General features: G+C 44.4%; 1 protein-coding gene across 12 annotated transcripts in view; it reads right to left on the bottom strand.

The window, feature by feature from the left end:
• ACACA (acetyl-CoA carboxylase alpha) overlaps positions 1–23,121 on the bottom strand; it is a 184,971-nt gene that overhangs the window by 54,909 nt on the left and 106,941 nt on the right. For all 12 annotated transcript variants that reach the window (XM_073316082.2, XM_073316080.2, XM_073316076.2 and 9 more), the window contains 5 exons: positions 20,988–21,257; positions 20,526–20,623; positions 19,658–19,778; positions 19,054–19,164; positions 153–296 (listed from right to left, as the gene is read on the bottom strand). In XM_073316082.2, the coding sequence (XP_073172183.1) occupies positions 153–296; positions 19,054–19,164; positions 19,658–19,778; positions 20,526–20,623; positions 20,988–21,257 (744 nt within the window). The remainder of the gene's footprint in view (positions 1–152; positions 297–19,053; positions 19,165–19,657; positions 19,779–20,525; positions 20,624–20,987; positions 21,258–23,121) is intronic.

The raw sequence follows: 23,121 nt of genomic DNA on the forward strand, positions 1-23,121 counted from the left end.
CTGCTGCACAGATGACTATGGACAGTTTGCCAGAGGGGTGATGTGCACAGGGAATTGGCAGTTCTCCAGTGGCCTCAGCAGAACTGAGTTAAGTGAATGCCATTAGCCAGTGTAGGCAACGCACTGTGCATTGCTGCACCACCGAGACTTACCTTGGGCATATAGGACAGCCACTGCAGAATGGTGTAGATGCCTTCAAAATCATCACTCACAGTGCTGTGCGTCACACCATTGTTGTGCATGATCTGGACCCCACCCAGCTGGTTGTTTGAGGTGTACACCTCCCGTCCGAGCACCTTTCAGAAGGGGAACAGAAAGGGCAACAAAGAGCCACTATTCAGCCTGTCTCATGCCCGTGTGTGCATTCCAGTCCTACCATGCCAACAGTCACTGCTGGGGAAGCTCTTTGAACAGCAGCAGTAATAAATACCTGGACCATCTCTAGACCCCTGAGTGCTATATAAACATTCACTCTCCCGTCACCTTTTATTTCCCCTACCTCAGTTTCCCCCATCTGTTACATGACTTGCCTTCAGTTACACAGCCAGAGAGTGGCAGAGCTGGGACTAGAAACCAGGTCTCCAGAGTTCAGTTCACGACACCCAAGCTTCCCTTGTGTAAAACACAGAAGTGGAACTGACACGTTTAGGCCTTTAAGGGGGAAAAACCACAGCCCTGCACAAAACCCAGTACAGAACGTGAGCACAGACAAAGACCCGGTTCCTCCTTGGAGGGGGCAGGAAGAATAAGACTGTGACTGCTGGACTTCCAATTCTCTTACGAGACTCCATCTCTAATCTCAGACCAGGCACTGCAGCTCTTTTCTCATTCTCCTGCTGTCTCTTTCCATTTGCCCTCTCACTGACTGATACACTGATCTCTCGGTCACTCGGCTTTCTGCTCCACTGAGTCCATATTACTAATAACACCTCTGCCACAGCCAGTTTACCTCATGAAGGCAGGAGCACATCATTACAAAATAAACTCATAACTTTGACATTCTAGCAAATACATGCCGTTTGTTATTTTTATGGCTTGAGTCTTTCTAACAGGCAGAGGGCATTACCTACCTGTTTCATTTAGATCTAAAACAAATTCAAACCAATCCCTCCACCCCCAGCCCCAAACAGCTAGTTTTGGGGGAAAATGGGGCTGTGGGAAAAACCCAGAGACAGAAGCAAACTTAAGTCATTAGGGCAGCATTGTCACTGAGGAAGTGAGGTTCAGATCTGGTTCATCTTCATGAATGCAAATGACTTGAAGTTCTAAACTTCCCATAGGGAATGTAACCTATCTCGTTCAGAAAGATTTCAGGGAAATTAGTAGGGGGCTTAATTATTTTAAAGTCCCCTTTACAATAAAAAGTTGTTGAAATGATTCTATTATCCTGTGGTTTGTTGAGTGTATGTGCATGACTAGAATCAGAGTTAAGTATTGGCGGTCAATTTCAGAGGGGCTGGTACCCTCAGCAACACTGCAGCTCCTGGTAACTTCCATGGGAGCTGCCAGCACTCGGCACCTCTCAGGATTTGGCCAAGAGCTGGGATTTCAATCCATCTAGATAGCATGCATAACTACCAAAGTTTTTGTAGATCATAAAACTAAGCTAAAGTACTCAGATCTTATTCTTCATGGCAACAATTGACCATAGCTGGGGTCTGGAAACCTCTAAGATCTGCGCCCATTCGCCCGGTGCAAGCTCACTTGCCTCTGGAGTATGGAGGCACAGACATCAGAATTCTTTACAAACAAGTTAAATTCTTTAATTAATCCTCGTTAAACCTATGTGAGAAGGATATTATCCAAATTTTACACACAGGGAAACCAAGACAGCGGGGTTAAGAAACTTGCCCAACAGCTTGGCAGTCAATGTAAGAAATGGGATTTGAACTCTGGAGTTCCTCGCTCCCACTTCCCTTTATCTTCCCCATACACACACAAGAAAAATCTTGTGCTATGACCGGCATTTTACCCTCACAAATTGAGAAGACAGGAGTGAAGGTACAGGTTCAGGGACAGGAAAAGACTGGCCTCCAGATGTGAGACACAAGTCCAGCTAACACCTTCCACAGAGAAAAATAAAAATAAAAAGAATTTAAACTCCCTATCTTCAAATGAATGCAAACGTACGTACATGCAAAATGGGCCACTGCTTATCTAGAGACACTGTAGACAGCTCAGGTTTACTACTGCTGACAGGCAATGAAAACAGTCTAATAAACTGCCTGCTCTTGCCCTTAAATCCCTTTTTGGAGATCAAGATAAATATGCAGTTCCTTTTCCCGAGTGCTCCAGACATTTGAGTGAAGTGGCAGAGCACTGGGAGGCTCTGTGCCATTGAAATCACTGTGTAATACTGAGTGAGGGCCATATTTACTTATCAGTGTATTTGTCATCGTGGAATACAAAGTAACACTGATGAGTGGTAGCTCACCTAATTTGTGTGCCATACTACATGTATGTACATACATGGGCATGCACAAACCTATGGACTGAGTGCCATGGGAGGGATGAGTAATTTGAGTATACGCAATCTTGAAAAGAAAATTAAATTCTGGTTTAACCACCATTCAAGCACAAAGCAAACTACCCTACCACGTTCCCGGCACTACAGGGTGTGCGTGTGGGTGTGTGTCCCAGCATGCAAGCTGGCACTTAGGCATCCAACCGCTGGACTCCATCGTCCCCCACTTCTTTTGTGTGTGTTCTCCTATCTACTTACAAATGAGCAGAGAATCTGCCAACTCATCTCACATATATGGCTTCAGACTGGATTTCAGCTAAGGTGCCAGAGGTTAAAAGGCACGGAGGGGCTAGCCAGCTTATAGACAATGATCATTTGGCTTGAGAAAAAAATTAATGCAATAGCTCATCCATTTAGCCCTGCTAACTACCTCATCTCTGACCTGAGAGGACTACATTTTTAAAGGCTGACAAGTAATTCAATCTCCAATTAACAATTTTAAATGGGGCAGTGTATATTACTGTATAAATGTTTCTGCAAGAAAATGTGCAAGGGTGAAGCAGAATGGAATGGCTAGAGAAGTACAATAGCAATGCCTGTGCAATTAGGGGTGTTCTTCAATGGGACACACGGGCAGCAAAGACACTAATGCACTTTAGAAAAGCTGATAGATAATTTAGATAGACAACGCTACACAAGGCCCGTGTGCGAAAGGCCGCTTAGGAACAAGCTGTGTATCCAAAACCGTAACATACCCATTCAAAAAAGCAACCACCAACAACAGAGGTTCTGTGACAAGCCAAGCAGGTGGCTTTAAAATACCCTAGGAGGGAAGTGGTGGTGACTGGAGCATCTTACTCAAGAGAAAGTCAGGGCAGCACCAGCCAGCATCATCAGCCTTATGGTGAGCAGAAGTTCTATGGATCTGACCATGGTCAAGGAAGAGTTAACTTTGCACAGAGGCTACTTCCGAGGAGGAGAGGTTTCCAAGCACTTAAGGGAGGAGTAGAAAACCTAGCTCCCAAGCCCAGCAGCCATTGGACGCAGGGAAAGCATGGAGAAATAAGGAGGCGTGGCAAATGATGGTGGCTCTGATTTTTAAAAAGCACATGCATATTATACAGATATAATTGCATACTAGTACTTCTAACATCTCTTTTTATGCTTAATTTGATAGCGCAGATAATCAGAGCAGAATAGTCATTAACAAGGAAGCATTAGACACCAAACTTCTGAAACCAGATTGTCTGCTTAAAATTAAAATTTACTGGATCCCGACACTAAAAGAAAGTGAAAGTGCTACAAAAATCAGAAGGCTGTGTCCCCCTCCTCAATCCCTCCCCTGCCCCCTTCTCACACACTGCAATAAGGGGGAAAAGAAGCTATGGGGAGCGAGTGACTAATGCAGAGATGGCCCATAGCTGCCAGTAACAGAAGCACCTTCCCTTTCTGATGTTTCTAGGCAGGGGCCAGGCTGCACTTGATCCCCTGCTTTCTATCTCAATGTCTTTGCATTTTATATATAATTACAGCTTTCTGATACAGCAGCTCAGATCTGGCATTTCTGAGCAGCAGCAGACAGCTGCTCCCTTGATCTAGGAGGGGTATTAGTAAACAAGTCTGATTTTGTTTACACGAATAGCCATCCCATCAATACCATCACAATGCTTCTCATAGCACATCCATGACAAATAATCTAGAAACTGGACTGAGACCAACTCATTCATACAGGCCTTGAGATGGAAATGACTTCTGGTCACTGCAGATCTGGGCCAAATTCAGAAACGCAAACTAGACGTAAAAGACTCCACATCCCAGTGCTATCTCTTTAAGCCACCTAGAGCCCCATATTTTCACTAATTTAAGACAGACCTTTCGCACAGCTAAGTAGTAATATATTGAATAGCTCTATACAAAAAAACTGTACTTTAACAGAACATTACGGTTGCACAATTAAGTACTCAAAAGGAAATGCCAAATCTAATGTTGCATGCATTACAATACAGCCTTTAATTACATGAACAAATACTATTTCTCAGATAATGTAGTATTTTATACTACAACCTTAGATACATATGTAGTATCTATTTCAGTCTTTTCTACTTATTTAATGGACCATTATGACAATGAAATTAGTACCTATATTGACTTTGGGGGAGATTTTCAAAAGCACAAAGGGGAATTGGGAAGCTAACTGCCCTTTACTTCTTGGAAAATTCCCCTTCAACGTTAATATAAATGTCATGTTCTCGAAGATCGGTATGTTAATTTTTCCAGCACCCATGCACTCTAAATCTTAACAGCCAGCAGCCTTCCTTAGACACCTTTCCAACAACTGAGCTGTTACTCACTGAGGCAGTTAACTACAAAACTAGTTTTGCTGAAAACTTAGTGGCCTGTGTGTGTGAGCAAAGATGAAAGATCTGAGGAACTGAGAACACAGGGCTAGAATGGAAACGGTTATGGCAACCTTAAATATTGTGCTCGAACCTGCTCTTATGTTCACACTATAGTGTGTGTGTGCGCACGCATATATAAGAATTGAACACTGCATTTTATACAAATAATAATAATGGTAATTTATATCCCACAGCTTATATAGTGTGTGTCAGAAATTAGAACTGGAAAAAGACACACACGATAGCTGGCAGCATTAATAAACACAAGAGAAATTATCAAAATAAGGGTCTCACAAAAATTCACATTTCACTGACTTAAAGCCAAAGTACACCTCTACCCCGATATAACGCGACCCTATGTAACACAAATTCGGATACAACGCGGTAAAGCAGCGCTCCGGGGGGGCGGGGCTGCGGGCTCCGGTGGATCAAAGCAAGTTCCATATAACGCGGTAAGATTTTTTTGGCTCCCAAGGACAGCATTACATCCGGGTAGAGGTGTACCATTATTTGTGGCTGAGCCTCAGCACATCTTACAGCTTTCATTTTTATCACTCAGCACTTCTGCTCTGCACACAAACTTATCAGATGATGGGATAAATGGCATGTGGGTACAAGAGAACAGACCTAGATTAGGATGCCAACAGGAAGCACGTCCCTTGAAACGATGAAGAGCTGAGAGCTGTGCTTCTAAACACTGTTTCTTGAGTTTTTATCCTATTCACATGGTGGCATGAACACCTCCCTCCTCTCCTTCTGCGCTTCCTGTTGGAAACCGATTGCAGCTCTTGCATTTCTAATCTATGAATGTGTGCACTGCCTGCACTTTTAATTTACGAGCGTTCGGTGGGGGACCCTTCTGACTTGGGAACATATTGGCTCGGTCTAATGTCTGGAGATTATTAAAGTCAGAGCTATGCTCCACTATCAAGTCTACAGATCTTTTATTTAGAAGATATGGTGCTCTAAATGCACAAAGAGCTCCCTGTCACCTTCACATTAAAGCCCCTAGTGCCTGGTAAATGGAATTATATAGCTGTCATCTCCTTTCCCCAAAGTTTTAAGAGTACAATGGGCTCATTTTTTCACACTCCATCCCAGCTTCAGAACGAAGAGACCTACTTTATATTGATTTAAAGTCTCTGAAATAAATAAACCTGTTTCTCTACTGTGATTCACAAGAAATTCATGATACACTATTGCATGATATATTTCAAGCTCTGGCTCCAGCTCTCTTTTTCCTCTGGTGAGTGATGGGGGAGGTGGGAGGTGGAGGGGGGGCTGCAAAGCTGACAGCCTGATGGTTATAGGAGATGGCTGCTGACTGCAAATCCAGGCGCCAGCATTGGCGATGGTGGAGTTGGATTTGGGGGGCAGAGGGCAAGGGCATGGGAAAAGAGCAAATACACTTGGATGCTCGAGGACAAGTGGGGAGGAGGCAACACACAGACCACATAACAGCAGCAAAGGGAAGTTAAGTACCTTACTGTAACTGAAGTTTTTTGAGATGTGCGATCCCTCTCTGCATTCCACCGAGGGTACGTATGGACTCCATGTGCCCGAGACCAAAAAGTTCTTGCAAGCAGTGTGCCTGTGCCCATGCTCTCCTTGTGCTCACACCAAAAGGCATAAGGGATGGGGCGGACCGACCACCTCTCCAGTTTCTTCTCTACCATGAATCTTGTCATGATCCGAAGCAACGGGGTAGGAGGGCAGGCAGTGGGATACAGACAGGGAGCGCACATCTCTAAGAACTCATTACAATCAGGTAAGTAACTTCCCTTTCTTCTTTGAGTGCTGGTCCCTATGTGTGTCTCACTGTGGGTGACTGACCAGCAGTACTCAGAGAGGAGGGAGATGGGAGGATGCCAGTGATATAGCTGCTGGTAGAACAGCTGTCCCAAAGGATGTCTGGGTCCAAGACTCTCCTGCTGATGCATCCTTTGGGACAGCAGCATCTCTCCAAGGTGCCCATTTGATATTTGCAGGGTAGTTAGGTGAATGTGAGGATGGAACGCCATGTAGCTGCCCTGCAAATATCAAACAGGGACACCTCTTCAAGTCATGAGGAGGGCTGGTAGACTTCCTCTCCATAAGATCTAGGTGCCTGGCCTCCTTATCTGCAGGGGTTGGCCTTTGGATGATGATGTCTGGATCTTTCCATGGCTGCCTGAACCATCCAGGAGTTTGAGGCAGGATGGGTGAGCGAGAACTCCACTCCCTTAGTCATGGCAAAGTATTGCTTTTCTGCCCTCTTGGGGGTAGGGGCACAGGGAACGGCCGTGTGCTGTATACACCTTGCCAGGTCTGGTATAGCTTAATTTACAGACTGTGCAACCCAACTGGATTCTGGAGGCTGTAGTATAGCCAGGAGCTTAGGTCGAGAGTAGTGGACCTCCTCCTAAGGAGATTAGGAGCGCTTGCGCCATTCTCCGTAACACCTCTTGAAATGGTCTATGATCACCTGGGGGAGGTGGTGAGGCTGGAGCAACCACCTCATTGGGTGATGAGGATATCCCTGGGGCTGCTGGCAGTAGCAGCTCATCTTCCTCAAGCTTGGGGAGAGGTTCTGGTTGACCTCTTGTAGAAGACAGGTGATCTGACTCCCTGTTGGATCACATGGATTCCAGGTATCATGCACAGGGATCCCATGGGCCCCAATAAGGCCAGATGAGGGAACAAAAGTATGTTGCAGCAGTGCCCAAGGCATTTGGTGCCACCAGTCCTGAGGAAGCAGTCCTTGTTTGTGTGCCTGAGCCTGGTTCCAGGAGATTCCTGATCCCTTCAGGGCTCAAGGTGAAGAGAATCTGGTTCTACCACTACGTCTGACTGTCCCAGCAATGAAAAGGTCAGATCCGGCTCCATCAATCCCATTGACGGGAAACTGTGGTTAGTGGATGGGTTAGGAGGTAGACTCTGTTCAGAGAGTCCTCAATTCCCACTGGTGCTAGAGTCTCTCTGGTGAGGATTGATCCCAATAATGAGGAAGATTAGTGATTATCTTCATCCTGGTGAGGATTGATCCCAATAATGAGGAAGATTAGTGAATATCTTCATCCTCCCAAACCCACAGAGTGGTAAAAGTCACCGGCCCCTTCGGAGAACGTCTCTTGTCATTTCATACCAGCGGAGTAGAGGTAAATAGCAGTTTGTTACAGGATCATGGCAGTATCATCAACGAATGAGTCTCTACCCTGGTGGGTTTCGAGGGCACCGGTGGTTCCCAGTCCTTCAGGTTCAAGGGTTTTATTTTACTTGATACCGCTAAGTCCCCGAGGCTCAGGCATGAAGACAAACCTTGGACAGGTCAGGGAGGGATTTCTCCTCTTCGAACGTCTAGGAGTGGATCTGGTTTTATGTTTGTGAGAGTATCCCTTACTCTCAGATGAAGCGTCTTTCCTTTCTCTCCTTTTCACTCTGGAATCCAAGGCAGTACTAGGAGGCACACTCCTGGCTGACATACAGGGGAGGGGGTCTCCTCAGCCTGCATCTGACTAGGACTTCACTGCACACGATATAAGATGTTTTTGAAGCCAAAGTTCTTGTGCTTGTTGTGTTCGTCTGGGAAAAGACCAGCAGATACTGCACTTAGCGGAGATATGAATTCCTCTCAGGCAGGGGAGGCAGTTCTGATGGTTGTCGCTGACTAGACAAGACCAGGGGCAGGAGACTGCAGTTTTTGAAACCTGGTATCCTGGGCATATCCTAAATTCCTTTGGAAATGATCAAAACACTAATGAGCATAAAAAACCTAAGACTAATACATATGAATGTCTACATTACAGGAAGAGGAGACGGGATCAGTGGAGGGTTCCAGTGTGGCAGTAAGAAGGAAGTGGAGAGGCAGTTGTGCCATCTTGTCTATTATACCCTCTGTGCAGAGCACCAGAAGCCCAGGCTCCAGCTGAGCAAGAAAGTCTACACTGCTATTTTTAGCCCATCGTGCGAGCTCAAGTCTGTTGACCTGGGAGCTGAGACTCGCAGCCGCAGGTTGGTTGGGTGGAGGCTTTTTGTTTTGTTTTTTGCGATGTAGACCTACCCTCAGGCTCTTTCTCAGGAGCTGTTCCTAGTCTCCTCGTTCACGCACAAACCCCTCCGATCAGCGTCTGGTAGTGCTTTCCACACTAGGGGTGTGTCTACATGGTGAGAAAAATACCTGGGGCAGCGAATTTCAGAGCCCAGGTCAGCTGACTTAGGCTGCAGGGCTAGAAATAGCAGTGTAGACGTTCAGGCTTGGGATGGAGCCAGGACTCTGAGACCCCTCTCCCCACGCAGGGGCTCAGAGCCCAGGCTCCAGCCCAAGCCTAAACATCTACACTGCAATTTTACAGCCCAAGCCCCGTGAGCCTGAGTCAGCTGTCCCGAGTCAGGTGTAGACATCACTTCCACTTGTGCTGGTAACCCATCTACTTTGCAGGAAGGAGGCAGGCTAGTACCAATAGCCGTGTGCCCAGAAGGACAGAGAAGTTCTCTCACAACTCACTCAGAGTGACTGAGCTTACTGCAGTACAAAGAACCATCAGCTATGCCCCCATCTAGCAACACACATGTACAGCATCAGTGAGGAGACAGTGATACAGGTATGGCTTTGCAGTGTGGCTATGCACACCCAGACTCAGCACACCTGGGTGCCAATCACACAACTCTGTGGTGAAGATGTTCCCTGAAGGCCACCAACCCCTGTAATGCAGTCATCACTGGGGTGAAATGTGGGAACTGGTTAAAAAAGCACAGCAACACTACACAATATGTTCACTGGAAACTACAGAGAGAAATTCAGGTAGGGAGAATGTGGGCCAGTATGCTAGAGGTAGCAGTCCCTATTCAGAGGAATAAACATCCACATATACATGCAGGTATCTGCCCAGCTTTATACACATACAGATGTACTAACAGAGCTCCATATTAAAAGTGATAGATATTTGTGCAAAGGAAAATTAAAAAGTCAACAGAAATCTATTAAACTTTCTTCCCTCAGCAAACATAAAGGGACTGGTAATGGGAGGTCTGGAATGTAAATCGTCTCTAATGGGAACAATATACAAATATAACCACTTAAAACAAGGCAATTAAAAATAAACTGAATAAATGGAGAGAGGTGTTTATTTTTTTGAAAATACTTGCATTTGCCTGAAGTCCAAGCATCTGCCCTGCTTATGTTCATTTCTCTGCAGAGAACTGAGAACCTTTGTGTTACCAAGGGGGCCAACTGCAACATACACCTAGTGGGCCAACACAACATGCACCCAACCTACCGAAAAAGGAAAAGCTTCCAGTGCCCCTCAAGGGGGTGATTTAAAAAGAACAAGACACTCTCTTCCCCCTATTACCAACACTGGGTAATTGATATTGGCTCCCTTGCCTGAGCTGTACTCAGATTCGGGCTCCCAACACAAATTGACTTTGCCGGGGCTGAGAGTAATGACTGTCTACGGTGGAGAGGTGCAGTGCAGTTCAGTAGCACACTGAGATTCTGCACCTGTTCCAAGATGGTTGAGTGACCAAAATGCCCTCCGTCAGCAAATCACTCCGTTGCTCCCACAGCATCCTCTAATGCATCCATCCAAGACACAGAGCCAGCAGCCCCTCCTCCTTCCCCCACCACCCTGAGCCAAGAACAGGGTAACCTTGGTGAGATTCACAAGAGGTACTGATTCATGTTTAATGCTGGTGGAGCGTCAATTTCCGTTTGACATTTCTTAGGCCCGCTTTGATTAGCATTCTCAAACACACTGCGCCCATACGTATCCGCCTAATAGTCTTGCTGTGCCACTACAGAAAGATTCATATCATGCATTAATAATTATAATGCTTCTTTGAATGACAGGGATGGCACTTGCTGTTCTAACTCACATGATGGCTCTGATCTAATCCCAAGACTGGAGTCAACTTGAGCAAGCACCAAGACATCCCTGCCCCGTTTCTCAAGAAGAGAGAGCTTTGCACAGTCCATATTTTAAAGCAGAAACCCACCAACCCAAACCCCGCTCTCCCCTAAACTGACAACAATGTATCCAAAGAGGTTTTTATTTTTTTTTTCCACATTGTGAAATTGGAGGGTAAGTAAGAGAACTACAGAACTACATGGAACTCACAACACTGCTCTGACGTCAACCCACCAAAGTTAGGACAATTCAGAGAGGAGTCTAAAATGCAGGGATATTCTTTTATGGATGTATGCAAAGAGATTGTTAGGGATTTTTTTTTTAAATGCAGATTGTCAAACCAATCCTCAGAGCTATTATGTCCTGTTGTATCAACAAGTCCCTAGGGACTCATTCTTAGGCACATGATTGACACAAATACTACCCTATCTTGACACAATATGATGCCTATCATGTTAATGGCTTTGCCATGCCTGTGCACGGTGTCTGTGTTAATAAAAGCTGCATTCAAGAAAGGTCATTGGACATGCAGTGGCATTCTTCTTTCTTTTTAAGTTTATTTCTAAGATATTCAAAATGCAAATTGTGAATTACCAAACTGTAAAGTTTCCATTAATCTCTCTCCCATACCCCCATAGCCTCCTTAATTGGAGTTGAAGAAAAACCCAAACAAATCGGCATGCTCAGAACCTGCTTGTTTTTAATTTGTTGGGGGAGATTACTGGACTTTTCAAGCTGTAAAATGCAGCATTTTGAACAGATACTTAAAATAAGATCATTCCCAGGCCAAGTCCTTGTAGTCACAGTTCAGTCTTGGAGTGAATTTTCACAGCCAAGTAAAGCCTCATAAAGCTGGAGGAATATGCAAAATGTTGGCTGGACTGTAAATGCAGCAGGGCTGGCAGGTGCTCCTCTCCATGTAACTCTAAATAATGATCTCATATGTGTAGCACTGTCCATCTGAGGAGTAAAATGTACTTTACAAATAAATATTAATGAATTAAGCTTTCAACCCCTCCTGCAAATTGGGTAACTCTTATTGTCCCCATTTTGCAGAAAGGTTAAATGACATATCCAAGGTCACAGCAAGTCAGTGGCAGATATGGATCTAAAGCCCAGATCTTCTGACCCTCAGTCCTGATTTTCAGTATTGTTTTAAACATTTTGCATTTGCTTTGTTTCTGACTGTCCATCCGTTCTCCTCACACCTATGTACTGACACCTGCTGACAGCAGGTTATATTGGCCAGGTATAAGCTCCTACACCTGCCTAGTAGTTAACGTCTTTCTTTTAAAATAATACAAGCCAAGTTAAATTTTGGATCTTCATGACAGACCAAACCAACGAGATTAGCACTTGTTAAAATAAACAAAACAAAACTATTTGTGCACACACTCTATTTCACAGAAATGAAAAGATAACGTATCGGATCGTTAGCCCACTAGAGCATTTGGAATTTGATGGGGACAGAATTCAGATTCTCCTGCAGAACTATTAGAGATTCTAAAAGAGAATCTCTACCATTGTTAGTAACATAAGGCCTATGATATACCAGCAAGCAGGTCTGTTAATGTACATTAGGAGATGCTGCCATACAAATTCACTAGCCTGATAAGTATAATGAGCATCTCAAGGTAGTTAGCCATACAATACTGCCTAGAGCTGATGCAAATTTCTTGGTCATTGCTCTACCCACTGGGAACTCCTTTGGCATGCAGGTGACTCAACATAGCTGCACGCATTCCATGGTGCAAAAATAAATAAATAAATAAAGCAGCCAAGTGGGCTGCTCATGGACCTGTACGTAACATCAGAGAGATTTATGTTAGGATGTCCAGAGATGAAAGGCCATTTTATTAACCTAGTACCCAATGAATCTCCATATACCTGAATCCTGCTCTTGCTAGACACAAAATTTGGGTGCTTTTTTTATTTTTCTCAATAACTGTACCATAACTTAGGGACTAACCTAAACTTCATTGAAAGCATGTAATAAAATTGCAGAATAAGAGGCCATTTTTTTCTCCTCTCCCTTATCTTTGGTATGTGATCAGAACTTACTTCAGTTTCAGCAATTCATGTTGATTATTTATTTTAATGGAGTGAACTCAGGGAATGGCTTATGCCCAGCTCAAGCAGACATTGTCAAGACTCCCCCACACTGCTCGGCCAATGCACTATAGTTGAGACCAGCAATTCTCCCATCCTTCAGTTATTTCAATTCTGGGGCTTTTGAAATTGGGCTGAAATGTGCAGTGCAATGCTTTTGCAATGCTGACTATTAGTCAATTTCAGCATTTATTATGAGTTCCAGGGAAGACTGTGCTAAGTTCTCCCTCCGCTCTTGTTTGCAAGGCTCAGGAACCTTTCCTTAGGAGGAAAAAGTATCAACATGCCTCAAAGTAAAAGGAGTATTTTTCTTTGGAAAAAGGACTTGTGGTTTCTTTGCTTCCCTGTTAGGATCATCTACTGCCCTAGCTGACCGGGATAGGTCTGGTATAAAGCAAATACAATAAGGGAAACAGATAAGCAAAGAACTTCAAAAGGAAGAGGTGCACCTTTGAGGGCACGGAGGAGCGTTTTAGGCATTGTTGTAACAAGGGGAATCCTAGAACTTAAGTTATTTGTAAGGATATATAGAGCAGAGCACTGTCATTCCATCCTCCTTTCTTTGAAGTAGGAGAAATGCCAATGATGGAAGGAAACAATCTAGGAAGCCTGGACCAAAGACAGTTTAAAAAAAAGACAACACATCAAGTGGTGACTACAACAACCTAACCAGCCACAGAGTAATGATTCACTTTGTGGTAGCTGTGAGCACTCAGCACTTTACCAGGCACTAATCACGTCAAGCGCAGGACATCCCATGTCAAGGTATCATCTGCCCACTAAACAGTCAGCCCTTGCAAATATTCTAGGAGAACCCTGAGTTGTTTTAAAACGTTTGCTTTCAAAAGACCCTCTGGTTTTGTGACCAATGCAAACATTCCGATTTCCCTGGGGTCACACAGTGAATCAGCAGCAGAGCCAGAAATAGAATTTAAGGGCCAGATTCCCGGCTGGTGTGAGCTGTGGAGCAGATGTCACATGGATCAGAAGCAAGTAAAGTTGAGATGAACACCTCCCCTTCCTCCCAAGCTGAAGAGCTACAGTTCACATAGGTCTAGCTTTCAGCAAAAAAGTCAATGGGTTTTAAAAAAAAATAGATTAAATGTTTATATATAGACATACATACCCCAAAGTTCTAATCTTTTTATTCTTATCTATGAAATGGATATAAATCTCTCAGGCTTCAGGGCACAAGCCAACCTCTAAGTGATGGGAGTCAGGAAGAAACTTCCTCTCTAGGCAGATTATTCCACAGTTCTCTACTATGGGGTACTGACCCTGGTGGGAGATGGGATCCTGGACTAGATGGATCATTGGTGTGATGCATTATGGCAATTGCTAAATGTTCCCACTCTGGATGTTGCATAATTCAGTACACCTGTTCACATTCCTGCCCAATTGACTCTTCACTCCTAATCCTACTCTATCTTAAATGGTAATGTCCCCATTACCACAGCATCTAGGAACCAAAGGTTTCAGAAAACAATGAGCACCCTCCCAGTGAAAATCAGCATCCCTTAAGCTGTCCCAAGGCAAGCACCCCACTAACTGAGGCATTTCAAATCACTAGTCACTTTTGAAAGTCTCGGCCCAATTCTCAAGCCCCAGCCTAGCCTCCATTAAACACCGGCCCCCCTCAAACTCAAGTCCATAGCTAAGACCTCACTGTACATCACTGTTTACATTAACAAAACAGTCAAAACGCCAAGAATCCCATTAGAAGAAGAAAAAAACCACAGAGATGCAAACTAATTATAAACAGGTCAGCTAAGAATTGGGAACATCAGGTGTGCACTGAAATGGAGTGCAGTTATAAAGACTCGAGCCATGTATGCAATGCATTAAATTAGGAGTGCAAGGCTCTTCAGCCTTACTTCTATTAAAAGGGAAACAAATTGTAATTTACATGTTACTGCATTCCACCAGGACAACAGGCAGCCTGTCATCTATCTCATTTGAAATTGCACCATGTTAGGCCAGTGATGAGGAAAGGAAGGTGGGGGGAGGGGGAAGGAAGGGGAGGGAGGGAGGAAGGAAAAGTTTAAAAAAAAAAAAAAAAAGAAATCTGCCTCAGCAAAAGTTTTCATTAAAATTTTAGACAAATGATCTCTGTGTCCTTCTCCCATGCTGCCTGGGGCTCCATGCTATTTCTATGCAAATAACAACCTCGTGGTTTATATCTTATTATTTCCACCGGAGCTGCAGCGACATGACCCGAGACGTGTGCGAGGTAGACAGAGAAAGAGAGAGAGAGAGAGAGAGAAAGGGAGAGAGAAAGAAAGAGAGAGAGAGATGGAGTGGGTGCTCGCTGAAGTGTGAAAAAATATTGTCAGGAGTGAGCGGCAAGAACAAAAAAAAATTGCAGGGATAACGTGTTTATTTCAGCCCTTCTCCCCATGTGAACTGGCACCTTTTAAAATTCATTGGGCATCAGGCGATCATGCACAATCCATCTGCTTTCACTTTATCATTTGCATTTCATGCCTCCTGGCTTTTGATGTGCTGATACTTTGATGCAGTCAGGAGATGCGCATTATCATTATTTCAATTTTCAGGGGGTTCAATGCGCTCAACACACACGCGCACACACACGGAATAAAATGTCATTTCCACCTCCCCACTGCCTGCTTATGCTCAATGGGGAAGACAAAAGGGGGTACAGAAAAGACATGGTCCTGGAACCCCCACACATAGCATCCTTCCCAATTTATACCATCGTATGAGTCTGGGCTGTAAATGAAGGCAGATTCATCATGATGCGGGAGGGGAAGGATAAAGAGAAGCTGTGGTACAGTTTCCTTTTTCACATCTGGTAGGCGAAGAGGTTGATAGCATCCTTAATGAATCTGCACAAAATCTGGTGTCTTATGGTGATTTGACTCCATACTTAAAGAGCACTGACACGGACATAGCAAAGCAGCCAGCACATGATTAGATAACCTCCAGAACTGATCATTCCCTTCAGCTAAAAATGATAATGCATTTCAGCCCATTGTCTAAGTTACAGGCTGCAGCCTGCTTTTGGCAGCTAGACCTTTCCCTCTACAACCCTTGGGGCTGACTTTACCTAATTAAAACGAACAAGATCAGCAACAGATGAGGTAGTATGTTTTATTTTTCATGATTTTTTTTTTAAATGAAAAAGATCCCAGTGTTTTGTAGCAAGAATCAAATGAAACAACCTTCCAGACAAAAATGCTGCTTCTCTGGAAGCCAAGACACTTTCATGTCTGTGGGAATCTCCATATGCAGCTTATTACCCAAGAAGCAAAGTGAACATTTAAAGCCAGAAGAGGAAGACGACATTTTGAAAACTCTGTGTGTGTGTGTGTACATATGAAAGTGCACGTAAGTAACTGTTATCACCTACAAAAACACTAGCATGTAAGTTAGTACTGTAAATTCCATCCCAAATCTCCAGGAATATGTGGCTGATAGTTGACAGCAAAAAGACGAAGAATTACTTGCATTTGACTATGTTGGAAAATTTTCACTCCCAGCTGTAATGCAAAGAAGCAGTGTCTTTTTAATCTAACTAGGTTCTTACGTTGGTGTCAGTAACCAATGTATGTGAGCACCTAAATTCCGTAATCACTAGCTCTCCCGACTGGAGCAAGGGATGACGTAAATCTTTTATTGTAACTCTGATAAGGAAATGCTTTGTTTTTGCTCCAGAGGGCACTCCTCAATCCAGCCATCCCACATAAGTAGCATCAGTAAGTCTCACTTGCTTATCACCAAAAGCCAAAACTAAAACTGATACAAAGATCCTTCTAGAGTTTTATATAAGCAAAGATCGAAACAAACAGGATACGTCATGCCACGGAGTAGTTTCTCCACTGCTACAAGGGAAGATCCTGTTTAATCAGTCTTTGGCTAATGGGCGCACGGCCTACCAGCCAAAGGAAAATTCAAATGAATTCTCCCTCTGGAATTCAAGGGCAAACTGTTTCTCTCCTCTGCACATAAGAAGTGGGATACTGAGCATAAATCTGAAACAGCCACTGCTCTGGTGGTACAGTGATCTAAGAGAATTAGCTTTTGACTCTTAGTTCAAACCCTGTTTAAAATCTCAAGTGGAATGGGTTTGGTCATCTCAGTTTAAGCCCCAGCGGACATTTATCCGTGTCCCACGTAGCTCACACACACAGCTGTCCCTGTTCAAGAGGTGCATGACTGGAACAGCAGAGATAGGAGAATCAGGATCATAGTTATCAGGGAGTCACACTACTCCAAATTCAGGTGTGAGTCTTGATTCCAAGCCTCCCAAAAGTCAGGAGTTTTCAGATACATGGTTTAGTTTCAGGTACAACTTTCCTATTGCCAGAGCTGGCGGGACCCACTGGAGTGGAGGAACAAAGGGAGACACTGAACTACCAAGTGTTCAGCTAACACGGTGATGGGTGCAGTATAAGAACCTAGATAGCCCTCATCATCTGTTCTGTTCTAAGTGCATTAGCAGTGTCACCTGGGGAAGCTTGCACAGCACCTGCCTGCACCGAATGCTAGAACCAGGCAACATATGACACTTCAGTGAGCACCAAATTTGCTCATCTTTTTAAAAAGGATCTTAAAAGCACCCCTCGCTCCTCCACTGGTGTGCCTGTGAAAGGGCTTGCTCAAGCTGGAGTGTCCCAGAGGTGACAGGAACACAGCTTAATTCTCCGCAGAGCCCTCTTTATTCAGTGCAATTATCCAATGAGAGACTATTTTCCTTGTAGTGGCCATTATTTGCCAGACACGCCTTGAAACACTGAAACGCAGCTTGTGCTCAAGCATCCAGGCACAAAGCTGCACAATGGAGACACACACTCAGGCCTGCACAATCCTCACATCCATGTAAACAAAGCCCTTGACGGGAGGAACAATGGCAGAGTGGCCAGGGCTCATAATATTAATGGAGCTGGGACAGCAGGGAAGGACAATCATCTCTTGGGAAGAAACATGAGCCATTTCGTGCAGTGGAAGTGAACACGTTTCCTTGGAGCTTAAAGTTTTAAAAAAAGACACTAAAATAACTGAGATGCCCAACTGTCCCATCCCTTTAATAATAATCATTATTAACGCAGTCCCTCCCACGTGAACATGCTAAAGCACTCCATCCATATTTACACAACACCCTGGGGAAGGGGATTAAGGGTGACTGGGACCCACACCTTCCAAAATGTCGCTCCTCCAAACTAAGAGAACCCTGGAAACATTCTACCTTCTGAAAAGGCCCTACTGACCCAGCTGCCCATCCCAACTTCCTTTCCAAACTCTCAAGAATTTGAGCTACCCAGTAAGCGAGGCTGGCTAGCACAGCCCAGCATGTGATGAATACCAAGCCTTTCAAAATGGGTCAGTATCTCTTTGACCATCATAGTCACTGGTACATTATGTCTGATTTTTTTTATCCACTGGGTCATCCTTGTAAAAAATCACTATGGGTTTCAATTAAACAAAAAATTGCGCAAATGGACTAATTCTATGAACAGAAAAAAAAAAACCCACAAACACAGGAGAGGTTTGCAAACTTCCAACTATTACACTTCCTCAGCCCTACTGGGGGGGGAGGGACGGGGACAGGGACGGGGGGACGACACACACAGCTGTTCTTTTTCAACATTCTGTCCACTGTGCGCACCCGGACAGCAGCCAAGAACAGACTCACAAGCAAGTCAGGGAGAGAGAAAACCTGCGCTAGAGCACACACCAAACAGGAACCGCCATGGAGCAGAATGCTGTCTGGGGAAAACATGGACTGGATTCAGGCAGACAATGGCAACATTAGATTAGACTATGGTCTGGGGAGGACACATTCTCTCAGCGCAAATACAGCATCATTCCTGTAAATCACAGTCGATTTTACTTTCTTTAAGTGAATTTAGGTGCAAAAGTGACAGTCCTGGAGATTGAACTCCTCTAGCCACAAAACAGGGGCAGTACAGGCAGAAGTAGTGCAAGCATCCTGCATACTGCCCCATCGCTCAGCTCTGGACCGGAGGCACTGTCCAAAGGATTGAGAAGGGAATTCAGTCTCCCTGATCCATACAGTCTGTGGCTTTTCTGCAGACAAGAAATGGGCCAAACCATGCCAATCGTAGAGGGCGTGGGTTGTGCAAGAAAAGGCTTGTCCCACAGAAACACGCATTCATTTCACACAGTCAACACCAAAGAGCATGATCAAAATTGAATTCTGATGCATGGAACTTACTTTGTTGAGGGCTCCAGCTCCAGTCAGGATGATATGGGAGTTCTCTACTTGGATAGTCCTCTGTCCCAACCGGACAAGATAGGCCCCAATTCCAATTGCCCGACACGTTACCTAAAAATACAAATCAAATTTGCATCATATCCTATTGTACCTCCAAAAATGCATCGACCCAAGCAGTCTGGTGCATTTACTTCAGGCCCCTGTGTAATCTGTGGCCACAGAATCTACCTCTTACTGCAGAACTGTGCTCCAGAACCTAAGCTTTCATTTAAAAATGAATGATTAATGTGTTTTATAAAACAAAATAAAATAAAGCAATAGCTTGTTAATTGAACAGACCACTAAGTCAAACTAGAGCTGCTTTGCTTTTCAAATGCATTTAAAAACGTACTCTAAAATGCACCTCACGGTTTCAAAAAGAAAACATTTTAGCAGCCAGATCCTCCACTGCTGTTAATTGGTATAGCTCCACTAAATACACGGGAATATGCCAATTTACATCAGCTGTTGGTCTGACCCTAGATGTACGTTCCAAACTCCACTGTCAAATTTTCAGCTGAAATAGGAGATGAAGTTGCAAGAAGAGAAAGCAGTTGGGGATTACCAGGTTGATGGTGATAATATCCTCATAGGCTAATGATGATTCTCCGGCAATCATCCCAGATCCGCGGAGGTTCTCCACTCCAAGTCCTTCTTCCTTCCCAATAATATCAGTTATCTTATACCTGAGGGGGAGACATACAGACTTTGAGACACAAGATCCAATGGATTTGCTAAACCAATTCACTGCTAAGAATGTGGAAAATGACTAAATATCATTAAGGCTGCAAACAATAGTGTGCAGAAACTGGCCAGGATTTATATACCAGCTCAACCCACTGCCTTGCGGAACACCAAGGAACAGGCCTACACACGGACAGCCAAAGCAGCACCATAGGGAAGAAATGCTGACTGAGCTACACAAAAGAGTGACCTCGCTGGGGGCAGGTGCTGCCTGCTGCCGAGAATAGACGTGTATGTAGGAAATGACAATTCTGCAGCTGCATCCCATGCCATAGAATGAAAATGGATTAAAAATTCACTTGAGTGGGTTCTCTTGTCACTACTAAGTGTTTCCAACTGAGAAGGCACTTCCCTTACTCAGACTGTAAACTCTTTGGGGGCAGGACCATCTTAGTGCTTTGTGTTTATACAGTGCCTAGCACATTGGGGCCCTGCTCCATGATAGGGGCTTCTAAGCACTAATGTAATACAAAAAATATTTGGTCTACTACATTTGATAAGGCATTTCAAGATACAACATTTTATCCTGTTCTAGTTCTACAATCCATATGTAATAATGGGGCAAAATGTGTTGTGAGACTGGGCGCTACAGGATGCCCTGGTGCCTAGAGAAGAGAAAACAGACAAAGAAGTGACAGGTATCCCTCATATATATCCAAAATGAACCAGAATTAGACCCAACAGTTTACCTGGATTCTCCTTCGTCCTCCACATGCTCACAATGAACTGAGTTCAGGGCACTGACTTTCTTATAATCTTGAGGAGTTAGGTACAAGTATTTATAACCCTGTGGGGACAAATAATTAGTTTTACTCATTCTCATCAATTAATCCCTCCTGTGGCCCCACCCAAAAAAAGAAACCTTTCCAAGAGATATATTTACCCAGAAGGGGTAATAATAGGGGGTTTTCAGCACCTGCAACTTCAGCTGAGGTCAAGGATGCCCAGAACCTCTGAAAATCGGGCCTGAATTCATCCTTGGTGTAACTCTGCTAATTAGTGAGCCAGTGCCAAGGCTGACTTTGGGCCTAAATGTCTGGCAGAGCTTTAGCTCGCCTCTGTGAAGAGGGACTGGCTACTGTAAATATAAGACTAGCCTGTGGAACATCCCATAGTTCTGCTACTGCCTCCGAGATCGAGCGCCTACTTACTTTATAAGGGTCATCGGGGTCTTCCCAGGCAACATGAAACATGTGACGAATCTCCTCAGCCAAACCAATCCTTGCTCCACTGTTAGCAGCCACATAAATTCGTGGGATACCTTCCGTGCGAGCAAGTTCAGATGCCCTCAGGAACAGCAGGTCCTCTTGGGGCCCAAAGGATCCTATTCGGTATGTAATGTCATTGCCAATGACTATGATATCACGGCCATCTGGGCACTCGGGGCTCTTGAGGGTAATTTTCCAAGCCACCATGCCAATCTGTGGTCACACAAAGGGGGGGAGCAAGTTTCAATATAAATATTCCAATACTCACAGATGGAAATCATGCATTGTATGGGAGGACCCACAAAGAACAGCACTGTGGACACGCGATCTCAATAAAGGTTCCCAATCTGCATTCTTCACTGAGAGTATTGCTGGAGTAAGGACTGCAAAACCAGTCCTCCACTTGCCACCACAGCCACTGGAACACATTTCCCTGTGTTGCTGCATTCTTCCCACCCAAGACAGTCAGTAGCATTGTTTCTCCCTTTACCATCTATTCTAGATAATCCATTCAGGGATTTACCATAGCTCCAAGACACATCCTGCAAGATTCTTCTCTCTTCTCGCTGAGTTTATTCAGTGTCACAGAGGACACGGGGTTAGTTGAAGCATTCTGTTTCAGTGCCGTTTGTTTACAGGAGTCCCTGCCATCTCTTCAGGGCCACCCAGTCAATCACATTTCAGAATGACTCCTGGTCTATAACACTCATTGGCTCCTTTCCATCTCTCGTTGCCCTTTGCTTTAATCCCTTTATTTCACAACTCTCTCTACTTTTGTTTTCCCCCCTGCTCCTGCATTTCTTTGTCTTGGTCCCCTTGCTTTCTACAGACACCGGTGCAGCTCTTTCACCTTCAGCCTGACTTTGCAAGCTCACCTGTATAAGCAATGTGTTTTTATTGAGTATTTTTTTTTTTTTTTTTTTTTCCTTTAAATCACCAGATGATCTCTCCTGGTCCTGCCTAATGGAGATGAGCAACTTCTGGAGCCTGCATCTCTCTCGCCTCTTAGCCTCTGTGTATAATCGCACTGGGGAGCTGGCCATCAAGGAGCACCATTAACAGATGTAAATAGCAGCCTAGCCCTGAAAGCCACATGCTTCACCCAGTCTCGGCTGGCCCAAGGATTGTAAGCCGAGTACACATTCCTCAAGCCAATTGCACATCCACTGCAATCAGTATTGCAGTATTGGGATTCTGAGCATTATGAACTAGAAGGGGGGTGGGATGGGGGGGGAGAGAAGTAGCAGATAGATATGTGTGTAATACAAATCAAAATGGGCACAATACACAGACAAGATCCAATCAACATCTGCAATAATATACACTGTAATAGTTTCATAAAAAAAAAGCCCGACAGAGCAATAAATCAAAGGATCATTGGAGAAAATGCAGGTAGCTATCCAAAACCATCAGAGCTATCTGACAGCTCCTTTCCCTTCTCCTCCCTTTCAATAGCTGGGATCGCAGGCAAACAGAAAGTTGGAGCTTTCTGTGCACCTTCCTATGGGCTCCATTTCATTCACTTATTTTAACTGATACGGCACTGGGGATGGGAGGTGGGTAATTATGTTGTTGTTTCTGAATATTTGCTGATATACAAGTAAGTTTCAGCATCAAACTGCAGAGTGTTTAGAGGCAAGAGATATGCATCAGTTGCAGAGACAGGAGCATAAACCCCAAAAGGTCAGCTGGATGTTTTGCTCAAATACCAACCTTGTTGCTAAATTAATGGAAAGCCTTAATGCTATACAACAAGTTGCTGCAGCTGCTGGCCACCCCAAAGACCTCTGAGCCTCAGCAAAGACAACAAGGATCACATGGACACTTACTAGGAGCCCAAAGGGCAAGCTTATTGATCGAAAATAAATCCAGGCAGCCATAGCATTTCCCTTTTCAATTTCAGCAGCAACCACCTCCACCCCCAAACCTTGCAACTTATCATCTTTGTCCTCCTGGCCTCACCATTACAGGGAGAGTGGTCATGGGCTGAATTTAAGTACCTCAGGATCTGGCACTTAGGATGGGCACACTTCCTATACATCATCATCATCATCAAAATGAGTAAGCACTGAGTTAA

This window comes from Lepidochelys kempii, chromosome 17, assembly GCF_965140285.1.
Source record: "Lepidochelys kempii isolate rLepKem1 chromosome 17, rLepKem1.hap1, whole genome shotgun sequence".
Lineage (NCBI taxonomy): Eukaryota > Metazoa > Chordata > Testudines > Cheloniidae > Lepidochelys > Lepidochelys kempii.